Source organism: Dermacentor variabilis, chromosome 7 (genome assembly GCF_050947875.1).
Source record: "Dermacentor variabilis isolate Ectoservices chromosome 7, ASM5094787v1, whole genome shotgun sequence".
Classification (NCBI taxonomy): Eukaryota; Metazoa; Arthropoda; class Arachnida; order Ixodida; family Ixodidae; genus Dermacentor; species Dermacentor variabilis.
In genome coordinates this window covers 53,131,848-53,147,016 of record NC_134574.1, presented here as the reverse complement: position 1 = coordinate 53,147,016, position 15,169 = coordinate 53,131,848, and the positions used below count along the sequence as shown (strand labels likewise).

General features: G+C 46.5%; 2 protein-coding genes across 2 annotated transcripts; one reads left to right on the top strand and one right to left on the bottom strand.

The window, feature by feature from the left end:
* Positions 1-8,774: 8,774 nt before the first annotated feature.
* On the top strand, positions 8,775-12,056 carry LOC142587433 (uncharacterized). Its single transcript, XM_075698446.1, has 4 exons — positions 8,775-9,049; positions 9,142-9,295; positions 9,917-9,970; positions 10,587-12,056. The coding sequence occupies exons 1-4, from the start codon at positions 8,786-8,788 to the stop codon at positions 11,021-11,023; spliced, it is 909 nt and encodes a 302-aa protein (XP_075554561.1). The 5' UTR covers positions 8,775-8,785; the 3' UTR covers positions 11,024-12,056.
* A 410-nt stretch (positions 12,057-12,466) lies between these two features.
* LOC142588636 (uncharacterized) lies at positions 12,467-14,645 on the bottom strand. The gene is made up of 3 exons (XM_075700464.1): positions 14,618-14,645; positions 13,513-14,068; positions 12,467-13,016 (listed from the first exon to the last, which is right to left on the bottom strand). Exons 1-3 carry the CDS (start codon positions 14,622-14,624, stop codon positions 12,467-12,469), a joined length of 1,113 nt encoding a protein of 370 aa, XP_075556579.1. The 5' UTR covers positions 14,625-14,645.
* Positions 14,646-15,169: the final 524 nt, after the last annotated feature.

The following is a 15,169-nucleotide window of genomic DNA, read 5'->3' as shown; positions in this document are numbered from 1 at the left end:
CCTTTCGGCTTGTGTTTCGCGGCATTCTAGGAAGACATGCTGAACACTGAGTGTCTCCCCACATCTACTACACATTGGACGCTCACCGCCACTCAACAAAAAGCTATGTGTACCGTAAGTGTGCCCTATTCTGAGACGACAGAATAGGACATCATTTCGTCTGGACTTGGTCAGTGATGGCCAGTATCCTAAATGTGGCTTAACTATGTGGAGTTTATTAAGGGTTTCAGAGTCCCATTTATGCTGCCAGTAGGTTCTGAGTTGTTTCCGTAAGTATGGCTTTAGGTCTGAGAAGGGAACGGCTGCGGACATGTTGCAAGCTTTTGTGTCTAAGGAGGTAGCAATTCGGTCTGCCAGGACGTTACCTTCAATACCTCTGTGTCCAGGCACCCAGCATATCGTTACATGTTGGCCAGAGGCATAAATAGTACAGAGGAGAGAGAAAAGATCTGCAATTATTGGATTTCTGTGGTTGAAGCATGACATCAGTGTTTTCACAACACTTAATGAGTCTGTGTATATGACCGCCTTACGTAGTTTTAACTGTTTGATGTGTTTTGCAGCCGACCATACTGCATACGCCTCTGCTGTAAAGATGCTTGTTTGAGGGTGCAGAACATTGGACTCGGAAAAGGATGGGCCGACGGCTGCGTATGACACGCCAGCATGTGATTTAGACGCATCTGTGTAATACTCTGGACAAGGGTATTTAAATTGTAATTCCAGAAAATGCATATGAATGTGCGCCTCTGGAGCGTGCTTCGTTACCTCCACAAATGACGTGTCACAGTCAATGGTTCGCCACAACCACGGTGGAAACGGCTTGGCAGAAGCCATTAGTCTATTTTCATGAATATGAACATCCATCTCCTCGCTCAGCTTTGTCACACGGATCGAGAATGGCTCTCTGGCTGTAGCTTTGTTGTGAAAGAGTGTTGCAGAGGTCATATCGTTTATGGTGGGATAACAAGGATGGTTTTCGTTAGCATGTACTTTCAGAAAATAATTAAATGTAGAATATGACCGCTGCAGATCGAGCGACCATTCATTCGATTCGACATAGAGGCTTTGAATCGGACTCGTCCTAAAGGCACCGGTGGCGAGGCGGATACCAAGATGATGCACAGGGTCCAGCATCTTGAGAGCACTGGGTGTAGCTGAGTGATACACAACGGCACCGTAGTCTAAGCGCGATCGTACAAGGCTCCTGTAGAGGTTCATGAGGCATTTCCTGTCGCTTCCCTATGTTGTATGTGACAGTATTTTCAGGATGTTCATTGTTTTAAGGCATTTCGCTTTCAAATACTTGATATGAGAAATGAAGGTTAGTTTTGAGTCGAGTATTATGCCTAAAAATTTATGTTCAGTGTTGAGTGGTATGTGTTGTCCATGCAGCATAATATCAGGATCTTGTATCAAGCCTCTCTTTCTAGAAAAAAGTACACAGGAGCTTTTGGAGGGGTATAGCTTGAAGCCATTTTCGTTTGCCCATTTTGAGACCTTGTTCAGTCCGAGCTGGACTTGGCGCTCGCAGACAGCAAGGTTACAAGACCTAAATCCTAGTTGTACATCGTCTACATATATTGAATAAAAAATTGAGGATGGAATGACTTCGCGGATGGAGTTCATTTTCACAATGAAGAGGGTGCAACTAAGCACGCCCCCTTGTGGCACACCAGTCTTTTGAGTGAATAGCCTGGACAGGGCATTGCCCACTCTAACACGGAATGTGCGATTAGTCAAGTAGTTTTCTATCATATTTAGCATATTGCCGCGTACGCCCATCGCAGATAGGTCTCGGAGGATTCCGAATCGCCATGTTGTGTCATAGGCTTTCTCAAAGTCCAGAAATACAGAAAGAAAAAATTGTGTATATAAGCCTCTCTAATATTTGCCTCAATGCGAACAAGGTGGTCTATTGTTGACCTACCCTCCCTGAAACCACATTGAAGGGGATCAAGTAGACGGTTGCTTTCCAGGAAATAGATTAGACGCCGATTAACCATTTTTTCATATAATTTACACATGCAGCTCGTTAGTGCTATTGGTCTGTAACTACTGGCTAATGCGGGGTCTTTGCGTTGCTTATGAATTGGGATGACAATCGCTTCTTTCCATGAGGATGGAATATGCCCAGATAGCCACATGGTGTTGTAAAGAGACAGAAGTGTGTTCAATGTTTCTGGATGCATATTCTTGATCATTACATACATTATGCGATCACCACCTGGTGCTGAGTTGCCGCAGGAACTGAGAGCAGCCTTCAGTTCAGCGAGACTAAACGGACGGTTATAAGGTTCATCTGCTGCGCATTTTCGTTCAAGGCGCTCTCGCTCTATGCGTTCCTTGAACTTTAGGAAAGTTGGCGCATAGTGTGATGCACTAGAAATATTTTCAAAATGCTTACCCAGGAGGTCTGCCTGATCTTTCATGGTGTCGCCTTGAGCGTTTACTAAAGGAAGCGGTTGTGTTTCCCTGCCCTTTAATCTGTTCACCCTGTTCCATACCTTACCCTCATCCTTGTACGAATTGATACTACAGATGTACCTTTCCCAGCTTTCTCGCTTAGCACGTCGCCGTGTTCTCCTGCCCTGTGATTTTGCCTTCTTGAATTCAATTAGATTCTCCGCATTTGGTGATCGACGAAGCCTGCCCCATGCCCTATTCTGCCTCCTTCGCGCTTCTTTGCAATCTTCGTTCCACCACGGGACACGTCTTTTGGATGAAAGACCATTTGTTTGTGGTATACACTTTTGCGCTGCGTCGATAATAAAATGAGTAAAATATGATACGGCATCATCTATAGTATAGTATTCTAAAAAGTCCCACGGTAAATAAGTACATTCTTGAAAACGTTTCCAATCGGCTGAGGCTAATTTCCATCGAGGGACATGCGGTGGAGAATCATACTGTGTTGTTAAGTTTAGAGTGACTGGGAAGTGATCACTTCCAAAAGGATTCTTGATGACATTCCATTTCAGGTCAGACAGAAGACTAGCAGTGCCAATTGCTATGTCTATAAATGAGTATGTGTTGTGATGCACACTGTAATAAGTCGGCTCCTTCTTATTAAATAGGGATGCACCGGATGTCAAAAGAAAATGTTCTATCAGCCGACCTCTCGCGTCACAACGGGAATCTCCCCACAGGGTGTTGTGGGCATTAAAATCACCAACGAGTATGTAGGGTTCCGGAAGCTGATTTATAAGGTTGTAGAAGTCTGTTTTGTGAAGGTGATAGTTTGGGGGTATGTAAATGGAGCAAACAGTAACCAACTTATTGAAAAGAACTCCTCGCACTGATACTGCTTCGAGGGGTGTCTGTAGGGCTACATGATGACAAGCTATAGACTTGTCTACGACAATTGCTACGCCACCGCACGACGCGTTAGCCTCGTCACGGTCTTTTCTGAAGATGGCGTAGTTACGAAGAAAGTTTGTTTGTGTGCTTTTCAGATGAGTCTCTTGAACACACAGCACCTTTGGGTTATGTTTATGTAGGAGTTCCTTGACATCATCTAGATTGTGAAGAAAACCCCTGACATTCCAATATAATATTTGTGTATCCATAGTGAAAGTCTATGGTGATGTGTGTTCAAGAGAGGAAAACTATGTTATCCCACAGGAACCTTGCCAGGCCCTGTGATGCGGGATTTGCCTTTTTTGGGCAGCTCCTGAGAGCTTCGCCGATCCTTCGGCGTCCGAGACGCCGATACACTTGATGTATCCATCGCCTCCATAGAGGCGCTGGATGCCCGCTCGCGGTGTACGTTCGCGGGTGTTTCGGGCTTCTCTGTGCGAACAGAGGCCCTAGAAGTCGTGGAGCCCGCAGGTCCGGTGGACTGCTGGCTCTTGCTGGGTTGCGGAACAGCACTAGCTGATCCCGCAGTGGGGGCGAGTGGCGCTACCGTCGGTCCACTTTGCGTGGTCCTAACGGCCGCCGAGAACCGTTGTGGCACTGCCCCCTGCCGTGCCACGTCGGAGAAAGAAGGCCCCACAAAGGAGAGGCGTTTTCTAGCTTCTTTGAAGGAAATATTTTCTTTTACTTTGAGCGTGATAATTTCTTTTTCTTTCTTCCATAAGGGACAGGAGCGAGAGTATGCCGGGTGTTCACCGTCACAATTTGCACAGTGGGGTGGATCATTGCAGTTATCTGCAGGGTGCTCATGTGATGCGCACTTTGCACAGGTGGTACGGCCCCTGCAGCTCTGAGAGCCGTCACCGAATCTTTGGCACTTAAAACAGCGTCGGGGGTTTGGAATGTATGGTCTTACATTTATTTTCATGTAGCCGGTTTCGATTTGTTCAGGGAGTGTGCTCGTACAAAAGGTAAGTATGAGGTGTTTTGTCGGAATTTCTTTGTCGTCACGCCGGATCTTAATTCGCTGTACATTCGTAACGTGTTGGTCTTTCCAGCCTTCTAGGAGCTCTGTCTCAGTCAGTTCCAGCAGGTCCTGATCTGATACTACCCCTCGTGTACTATTCAATGAACGATGAGGACTTACAGAGATTTGGGTGTCGCCAAGCGAGGTGAGCTTTTGCAGATTTTCATGCTGAGCTTTATCACGGACTTCAAGGAGAATGTCACCACTGGCCATTTTCGTGACTTTGTATCCTGCACCTAGGGTCTCAGTTAGGCATTTCGCGACAACGAAACGTGATACAGTTCTTACGGTCTTGTCGGGGGTTTCGCTGTGAATCACGTGGAAACGTGGAAAAATTTCAGTGGGCTTATTAAAGAAGTTGAAACATTCTTCGGTGCGCCCTCTTTTTGTGAGAGGGCGATCAGGAAGCCTGGGGAAAGAAGAAGCCATAAAAATTGGAGTAATTTCGGCAGTGGTGTCAGCCACCCACCATGGAGCCCAACAAGGGGACGTGACAGGCCTTGTAAATAAACGAGGCCTGCCATCGCCAGCTGTACACAACCACTATAACCAAATATGATATAACCAAGCTTGGTTATTTCACACAAGGTTAACCCTAGCTGCCAGAAGGATCAGAAATTCAGAAGTGAGAAGAAGACAGGAAAGCTGGAAAGTGAGAGAAAGACGAAGGGTCGAAGGAGAGAGAGACAGGAAACGGCAACTACCGATTTCCCCCGGGTGGGTCAGCCCGGGGGTGCCGTCTACGTGAAGCCGAGGCCAAAGGGGTGTGTTGCCGCCGCCGAGGGGCCGTAAAGGTCCAAACACTCGGCATTGGCTCAACCCCCAGGATCCCCTTTTCCCCGGACACGGCTAAGCCGCGCACGGCTACACGCGGGAGGGTCCAACCCTCGTGTGCTCGGGTACGTGGTGTCGCAACACACCAAACGCCTGCTGACGCAGACGCCCCTGCGGGGAGCGCTGGAAGAGACCGGGGAGGTTGGGGCAGCCTCGGCTGCGCCCACCTTCGGGGTCGGTGGCCCCGTCTGCTGTGTTGACGGAGCAGCGCTAGCTGCAACCGCAGCGGGGGCAGATGGCGTTGCTGCCGACTCACGGCTTGTGGGTCGGACAGCCGCCGGAGGCCGTTGTGACGCTGCCCCCTGACGCGCCACTTCGGCAAAGCTAGCCTTAGGTAGGTATGCAACCCGCCTGCGTGCCTCTTTGAAAGATATGTTTTCTTTAACCTTGATTGTAACTATTTCTTTCTCTTTTTTCCAAGACGGGCACGACCGCGAGTACGCGGCGTGCTCGCCATCACAGTTCACGCAGTGTGGAGCGTTTTCGCATGTTTCAGAGGTGTGTTCTTGGGCACTACATTTAGCACAAGTTTGGCGGCCTCGACAGCGTTGGCATTTGAAACAACGCAGTGGGTTTGGCACGTACGGCCTAACGCGGAGCTTGATGTACCCGGCCTCGATTGACTCGGGCAAGATACTTGATCCAAAAGTAATTATTAGGTGATTCGTCTGAATCTCTTTACCATCCCGCCTCATCTTAATTCTTCTGACGTTGATCACATTTTGTTCGCTGAAGCCCTCCAGGAGTTCCGCTTCAGTCAGCTCAAGCAAATCATCATCTGACACAACACCACGGGTGGTGTTCATTGTACGGTGAGGGCTTACTGTTATGGGGGTCTCCCCAAATGACACTAGTTGCGGTAGTTTCTCATATTGTTTTACATCGCGGAGCTCCAAGAGGAGGTCGCCGCTTACCATCCTCGACACCTTGTATCCTGGACCGAAAACATCATTGAGGGACTTTGAAACAAGGAATGGAGAAATGTTTCGCACTGCTTTGTTTGGCTTTTCGGAATGAATAACGTGGAAGCGGGGAAAATTCTGGGTTTGGCGTCCAAAAAACTTGAAGACATCTTCGGTGCGCCCTCGTTTCTGAGGGCGATCAGCAAGGGAAGGGAAAGAAGTTTCCATGGAAAAATGTATACATTCGGCAACAGCGCCGACCGCCCACCACGGAGCCCAACAAGGGGACGCGGCAGAGCTTGCATGCAAGTCTGCACGACGCCAGTCGTACGCCGTCACTATAACCGAATATGGTGTGCCCAAGGTTGGATAGCCACACAGGGTTAACCCTTGCCGCCAGGAGAAAAGAAGTAATAAGAAGAGAGAAGGAGACAGGAAAGGTCAAAAAGTGGGAGATAAAGACGAAGATTCGAAGAGGGAGAGACAGGAAAAGGCGACTGCCGATGTCCTCCAGGTGGGTCAGTCTGGAGGTGCCGTCTATGTGAAGCCGAGGCCGAAGAGGTGTGTTGCCTCCGCCGGGGGGCCTTAAAGGTCCGAACACCCAGCATCGGCTCAAACCCCAGGATCCCCTTTTCCCCAGACACGGCTAAGCCGCGCACGGCTACACGCGGAAGGGTCCAACCCTCGTGTGCTCGGGTACGTGGTGTCGCAACACACCAAACGCCTGCTGACGCAGACGCCCCTGCGGGGGACTTCCTGCTTGAAATAATGGCCATGTTTCTCAAAAAAAGCTTATAAGCAAAGGCACCAAGAAGTTATCAGAAAAAATACATTATTGAAATATTCATTCATTAGCCACCAGAAACGTGATAGGGAGTTAACAATGTTCGGATAAACACAAGCAGTCTATTTGCGTATTTGAAAACGAGAATGTTCTAGTATATTTTTGAACTATCAAATCATCCTTGGCCTTTATCTGACCTGCTTTTGTTCTCTGTTCCTGGTCCCAAGACAATGCTAGTCCGGACTTGGCCCTTTATCGCCCAGTATTTGTCTATCACAAAGCAACACCTCTGTAGACGATTTAGCTAGCAACAAGTTTTGATGATGATATGTGGTGTTTAATGGCGCAAGGGCCAGGTTTGGCCAAAGAGCGCCATGACAAGTGGTGATGTTGACGATGTATTATGGAGATGTGACTTGGCTGTAAACTGGCCTAAAAATTGTCGCTGTAAAGTGCGTAAAATCTACGTGCTATAAAATTATGGCAGTGACTCATGACGAATACTTTGAACATTAAAATCCATCGTAAATGAATGATGCAGAATAAAAGATATAAGAGATATTAAAATTACCTGGAGCACTGCTGCCTCACCGGAGCCCTTGGAACACAAGGGCCTAGAGGCGCGTTCTATACGAAAGAGCTATCACAGCGGCATCCTCTGAAGAGAGGACCCGCTATGAACATGTGGGGCTAATAACATGTAATACAACATCTTTCAGGAAGCCCAGGACTGCGCTGGAGTCAAACAGCGGTTCTGGGCCTAGTAACATAACTGGATGAAGGGGGATGTGCTGGTGGTAAGCTAAGGGAAAATGTTTCTTTCTCTCAGATTCGGCTTTCCGACACTCCAGAAGGACGTGGAGGACGGTCAGCCTCTCCCCGCATCTACCACAGGTTGGAGGCTCGTTTCCGGTGAGTAAAAAGTTATGTGTGCCAAATGTGTGTCCTATTCTTAGATGACAGAATAGGACATCTGTCCGGCGTGATTTTGTTACGGAGGGCCAAGAACCTAATTGTGGCTTTATCACGTGCAGTTTGTTGTTTACTTCTGCGTCCCACTTACGTTGCCAGTGGTTTCGCACTTTCCTTCTTAAAGAAGGCTTCAGGTCTGTGACAGGGACCGAAGCGGTAGGATTAACTGTATGCAATGAAATTGATGTGGCCATCTGGTCTGCTAGAACGTTACCCTCAATGCCCCTATGTCCAGGCACCCAGCATACAATGACATGCTGGTTAGACATATACGCTCTACAGAGAATGGAATAGAGCTCAGTAATTACGGGGTTTCTTTGTTTACAGTGTGACTTCAAGGCTTTTACGACGTTTAGGGAGGCTGTAAATAAAATTGTTTTTTGAATATTTGATTTTCTAATATGTTTCACAGCCGACAATAGTGCATGGGCCTCAGCCGTAAATATACTTGTTTCAGGGTGCAGTACACCGGATTCCGAGAAGGATGGACCAATGGCTGCGTAGGACACCCCGGCATGCGACTTAGAAGCGTCTGTGTAAAACTCTGTGCACGAGTACTTGTACTGGAGCTCCAAGAAATGCATTTTGATATGTGTCTCTGGCGCATGTTTAGTGACCTCTACAAAGGATGTGTCACACTAGCCCCGTTTACATGAATACGACAGAAGCGTATCGTATTAACTTTCAAGCGTATCGCATCTCATGTAAACGATGTAATTCGCTAGGAAGACGTATCGCATTCAATACGCCAAACAGGGGTAGTTTGAGATGGAGAATGCGCATTTCAGCGGCGCATGTAAACAGAAGCGTATCGCATCAGGAATTATGGGAAAGCATTCGCTGCGAGATTACAACCGGCCAACCAACCAGCGCCGCGGCCGCTGCCGCACTGCGAGACATCAAAGCAAAATGGCGGCTGAAGGAGCAGGTGCGTCGCACGGTCTTGTTGCTCGCGAGGAAGCGTCAACTCGCGTTTCCTTTACACGCGAGGAAACATCATCCTTTTTAGCTATAGTTAGTGAGATGAATATAAGTGAATTGTTGGATTCCCGGCGTCAGCGAAATCAGGCACACTTTCAAAAAATACAAGCCGAGATGGCCGCGCTCGGCTACCATTGGTCTTGGCAGCAACTGCGGACTCACTGGAAGAACCTGAAGTCCAGATACAATAAGGTATGTTTCCAATTTTAGTTGTTCCCCTTCTCGGCCTGTGCCATAGTGTTGGTTGCTTAGAACACCTTTCTCTTTCTTTTGACATGCCCTAGGAGCTGCTAGAGCAAAGCAAGAGCGGCGCGGGAAAATCCACTTGGCAGTGGTTTTCTGAAATGAATGCTCTACTCGCACATCGTCCTATGAGCCAAGCGCTGCATTACGGTATCGACAGTAACGAGCCGGATGAAAGTGAAGACTCCCGAGCCGGTAAGCGAATACAGCATAACACTCGCGTACTTTGCGGACTGCGCAAAAGCAACGACGTATATGGGTACGAAGCGAGTAAAACTTCGCGTGAACGTTGCGTACAAACGGCAGCTCGCAGCTGTGAAGAGGCGCGGCCAGAAGGTGCGAGAACACAAACCGCAGGGGGCAAGCGTTATGTAGACAAGCTTCCCGCGAATAAGATTAAGAACTGCGATTGCAACCGAAGATATCGATATCCCTATGTGTACCGCTCGATGCTGCCCGCTGCAGATCCCACTGCGGTGGGCATCTGGTGAATTCACGAACTTCTTTTCCTATCGTTGTAGGCTCGCGTTTAGGAGTATGGTCTTTACAAAAGAATATGTGGTCATTTGCATGCCTGGCGTTTGTCACTTTGTTGGAAAACCCTAGCTCTGTTTGCGCCAGTGAAATAAAATGTGCCACTGCCGACATGTTCACCATAACTGGAGACGCAAGCACATTGAATGTAATGGTGCCTTTGCAGGTAATACCTAATATGTATTTGTTCCGCCTTCTTTTTGTAATTAAACGTGAAAACTAGCAGAAGACTGCGCAATGTGCACTTACTTATAAGGCTGTTCGTATTTATTTTATTCGCAGACACGTGTGCAAGTGAAGCTGATGACGTCGAAACGCTCCGAAGTACACAGTCCTGTAAGTCACTGGTTCCTTTCTGTCTAATCACATACGCCCGTTAAGAAACCTTTGAAATTATGGGGTTTTACGTGCCAAAGCACTTTCTGATTATGAGGCACACCGTAGTGGCGGACACCGAAAATTTCGACGTGGGGTTCTTAACGAGGACCTAAATCTAAGTACACAGGTGTTCTTGCATTTTGCCCCCATCGAAATGCGGCCGCCATGGCCGGGATACGATCCCGCGACCTTGTGCTTAGCAGCCCAACACCATAGCCACTAAGCAACCACGGCGGGTTTTAAGAAACCTTTTTCGTGCTCACCTGGCCAAGAAATGAAGAACGCTGGAAACATTCTGTGAACGTTAACTTGGGCAATGCGACTGTGCTGTGCATAAAAAACGTTTGCTAAGAAATATATACAATTTTGGGTAAATTAGCACTACAATCCGAGGTCACAAGATCTGCGATGCTGAAATTGCAGAATATTAGGGAAAACCAAAGTGCTCCTTTTCTTCGCAAGCAAGTCTTAAAATTTGCATGACGTGACAAAGCGAAAAGAACAAAAGGTTCTGTACTGGAATAGGTTTCTTATGACAAAGTTAAACTATTCAACTGCTTGTGTTTGCGTGCAGCCCCAGAAGCCAGCTGTTCACAGCCACCAAGGAAGCGCTCCAGATACAGCAAGCACTCGGAGCTGCGTGAACTGTTCGCTGATCAGCAAAGCAGAAGTGCTGAGCTCTTAAGACAGCACACAGACATGATATTTCAACAGCAGCGGCAGCTTTTACAGGAGGAGCGGAATAACATGAATCAACTCATGGCAAACATTACAACTTCCTTCCTTCAAGGCACTCAAGCCCTTTTGTCACAAGTGTTCAGCCAACAGATGCAAATGACAGGCCACCAGCCAGCAGTGTTCAGCTTTCCTGCACAAGGACCTTTTGTCACAACGGGGGTGGCCTCCAACATCACAAGCTTCCAACCATGTCACCCGTCAAACTCGACGCAAGACATGCCAGCGCAACCGAACTTTTCTGGCTCAACCACATCGAGGTCGCCTCACTCATAAGCGACTCATATAAGTGTGTTTCATTGAGTGCTATAAACAGCTGGTGCTGTCTGATGTTCCTTTAAAAAATTGCTCACAGGCACTGTAGCACTCTAGTCACTTACGTTGTTTTTTCTGTGGGTCTGTGGTGCTGTCTCACTCACATTTTGTTTTGCTCGACCCTTACTAACTTTTTTTTTCGCGTTTTATCTTAGAGATCTGTGGTGTCTAGCCATTGGTTATTTTTTGCTCTGGGTCGGCTCATTTGTAGGTGGCTCATATTCAGTGTGCTATGCTAAGTGCTGGAAACAGCTGGTGCTGTCCGACATTCTTTGTACTCTAGTCACTCTTGCTATTTTTCGCTGTAGGTCATTTTATTGCATTGCCTGCATTTCTTACTATTTCATCAGATATGAAAAGGTGGGTTGTCTAGCCCGTCTGGTTATTTTTTGCTGCCTGCCAGTCAGTTTATGTGGTACCTACATTTTTTGTATTTTATCTATTTTATCGCAGGTAAGAGAGCTGTGTTGTCTACTCACTCCTTTGTTTTGCTGGACCAAATACATTGCCTGCATTTTTTTTGGTACTATCTCAGATAACAAAAGCTATGTTGTCTAGCCTCTGGTGACATTTTGCCTACATGCAGTGCCTATATTTTTTTGTATTTTGTGATAGAGCTGTGGTGGCTAGCCACAGGTTTTTTTCTGTGTGACACTGTCAAGTGCCTACATCATTTATGACTTTTATGACTCCTATTATAGTCAAGAGAACCTGTGATGTCTAGCCAGTCTGGCAATTTTTTGTTGTGAAGGACACTTTATACAGTGCCTGTATATTTTCTGTACATTTTATCACGGATAAAAGGTGCTGTGGTGCCTAGTCACTCTAGGTATTTTTGCAGCGGGTCGCACTCAATTGTGGCCACATTTTATTGTGGATGTCCTCTCACAGTTAAGCAAAATTTATTTTTTGTCACGTGTAACAAACATGTTTACCAATTGTAGTACACAAAGACAGTGTTTCCACTACTCCTGCATTTACTGTTTAAATTTTTTATATATATTAGATGAAAGTACTGGCCACTTCCATTGCTTAATGAGAAGCAATGCTGCCTTGTTACTGTTGTGTACAAATTGTAAGCTGAATTTAGCAGACAAGATGGTGCTTCCAGTTCTTAATAAACATTTTATTTTCACACTTTGTTGCATTTTATCTGGGATATGTTGAAGGTGGAATGAACACCTTGAGCTTAGGAACTTCTGTTCCTCACAACCACCTTATAATTTGAACACATAACATGTGATCTCCAAACAGGTTGCAAGTTTATGAATGAGTAACTGCTTCTCACTTTTATAGGCGTATTGCAGTTCGTCATCTAAGACAGGGCCAGTGTACTTCTGCTTCGGTACATGTTAAAAATGTGTTAACAATTACCATGTTAACTTCGTGACCTTTATTAACGTTCTACCATGAAGCAGAGCGCAAAGGAAATTCTTCTGCCATGTACTGCTTCAAAAAGTCTCTCATAGCATAGACGGCCTTCCGGTCCTGAGGACTGTTAGACGGCTGCACATAGATGTTTTGCTCCGTATCTTGAACAGCTGACAGCCACGCATCTGCGATGCTTTCCCGCCTTTGTTCACAGAAATTGTGCAGTATACACGTTGCTGCTATTACCGTTGGCATAAACTTATAGCTGGTATCTGCGCGTTTTAAAAGTATGCGCCATCGTCCCTTTAGCCGCCCAAATGCGTGCTCCACTACATTGCGCCCTGAACTATGGTAAACGTTAAATGACTCCTGTTCCTTAGAGAGTGCCCCTGTATAGCCTTTTAAAATCCATGGCAAACATGGGTACGCAGGGTCGCCAAGCAGCATAAATGGTATCTGGAAGCCGCGCAAGGTTCTTTCTCCCTGTGGCAGCAAGTCGTTGCTCCTCCGGTACAAGTTGGACAGCTTGAGCACTGTGGCATCATGTGCTGATCCAGGCACGTTGCAAGTGATGCTGCGAAACCTGAAAAATTAGGCATCATTTAGATCATGCTTTTTTTTGCAGAGGAGGTTTTAAGATATGCCAGGCTTTGTGCTGTTATCTAATCTCACTAACATGGGGAAGTGTTCAGCTATGCATGAGAAAAAGTAAGGCAAGAATGCACCATATGAAAGACGCAACAGTTGCACAACTTTGTACAGAAATCACTGAGTAAATAACGCACTTAGTGTAGCAGGAGTCCTTAGCTGTAAATTAACTGAAGATGCAAGTCCTGGTCATCCACAGCAGCCTTCATGGTATAAAAGCATATTTATAGTAAACAATGTAGTCAAGCCCTTTCTTCAGAACATGGGTGCAGTGACTTGCACACAAATGTGAGCTAAATGGCATCTTGCTGCAATACTCTTAGCATTTTATGTTGGCTTTGAGCTGAACTATGAATAACTACAGCACTGGAAACCTATATTTTGTTGTCTAGGTGTCTTAGGTTTAGAAAGCATAGCTAAAACACACTTACAGGCCTCTGTCATCCACTACGGCTTGTACATTGTACGATGTCCAGCCCTTCCTGTTTACGAAGTCTCTGTAGCCTTTCTTCGGGGCAGTTATTGGAATGTGAGTCCCATCAATCGCCCCGAAAACTTGAGGCAAGTGGCACCTGAGCTCAAAGTTTCTGGCTATTGCTGTGGCTTCTTGTGCTGATGGTAGCATTATGAATGTCTTCAAGTAATACTTGGTAAGTGCACGACAGAACATGTAAAAGCACTTTTTTACAGTACTTTTGTGCACGCCAAATTGGTTTGCAACATTCCTGTACTCGCAGCAACTAGCTAGCTTGTACAATGCAATGGCCACTCTCTTTTCCAGGGGCAAGGGAGCTCTCACCCAGCCAGATTTGGGTGACATATAATCTCTCATGAGAGAGACAAGCTCATAAAATGAAGCCCGGCTCATGCGGAAATTTTCCCTCCAGTCGCTGTCCGTGAATTCTTCTAAGACGATGCGACACCACCATACATCACATCTTGTTTTTGCCCAGAAAGACCGCTTGCGCCGCTCTTTTGATAAACGATCTGTAAAATAATGCACGAATAAATTAGCGGGAACACTGCAAGCATTTCTACATATTTCTACCTAAAACATGCAGTATTCTCCACAGGGAACTACAGTGGATTGTTACTTCATATTCAATTTTTTGTTAACCACAGCCACAGCTTGTGGGACATATAAAAGCGCGCACAGAAAGCTAACGTTTCCTTACAATTTCTTAGTAGTGAAACGTGTTAACGAAACATCATGTCCTACAAAATGCGGCTAGTACTTGGCAAAGAAAATAATGCCATGTTGCAATAAATGCGGTTCACATAGATGGAGGAGCAATGCCAGTAGATTATTAACAAAACTGCGGTTTTCACAGCACCGTAGACGTGTGACAGTTTTTTTTTTTTAACAATATAACGCTCGCTTTCTTTTCAGTGCATCAAATCGATCATGGTACGTGCAGATTACAAAAGAATCATATTTCCAACTCATGATGTTATAAGTCGTTTCTTTTCTTTTTTTAAAGAACACGCAATTCGCGTAAAACAGGGTGGGCCACATAATTAGGACGTTTTTCTTACCTTGCATCAGCGCCAATCCGCTGAGAGTCGACGCAGTTGTGGCACTGGCGCCAAGTTGCAAAGCTTGAGTGTGCAGCAGCCGTATTTGTCGGCAACGCTCTTGGTAGCGGATAAGTGCTAATGCAAACCAAACTACATGCAAATTCATCCACGCAGACAAGAGAAGCAGGACGTGCAGATGCAGAGACGCACTGAAGCACATAGCTCACTCGGTGCGTATGGTATCGCTTTCGGATTGTTCGCGCGGGACAGCGGAAGCATGCTTACCGGAAGTAGTGGGGCTCATTTTCAAATGTGACACTAGACGGCGCTAGCTTGCCAGCCAGAGAGATGCGCATACATGTAAACGGAGGTGCATCAGCGGAATGCGATACGGCAAGATAATACGATACGCTTCTACCGTATTCATGTAAACGCGGCTACTCTATCAGCTGCCACTCCCAGGGCGGTACTAGCTTAGCTGGAGGCATTAGGCGTTGTTCGAGAATTGGGACATCCATTTCCTTGCTCAGTTCTCTTGCACGCAGTGAGAAAGGAAGTCTCATAGAGGGT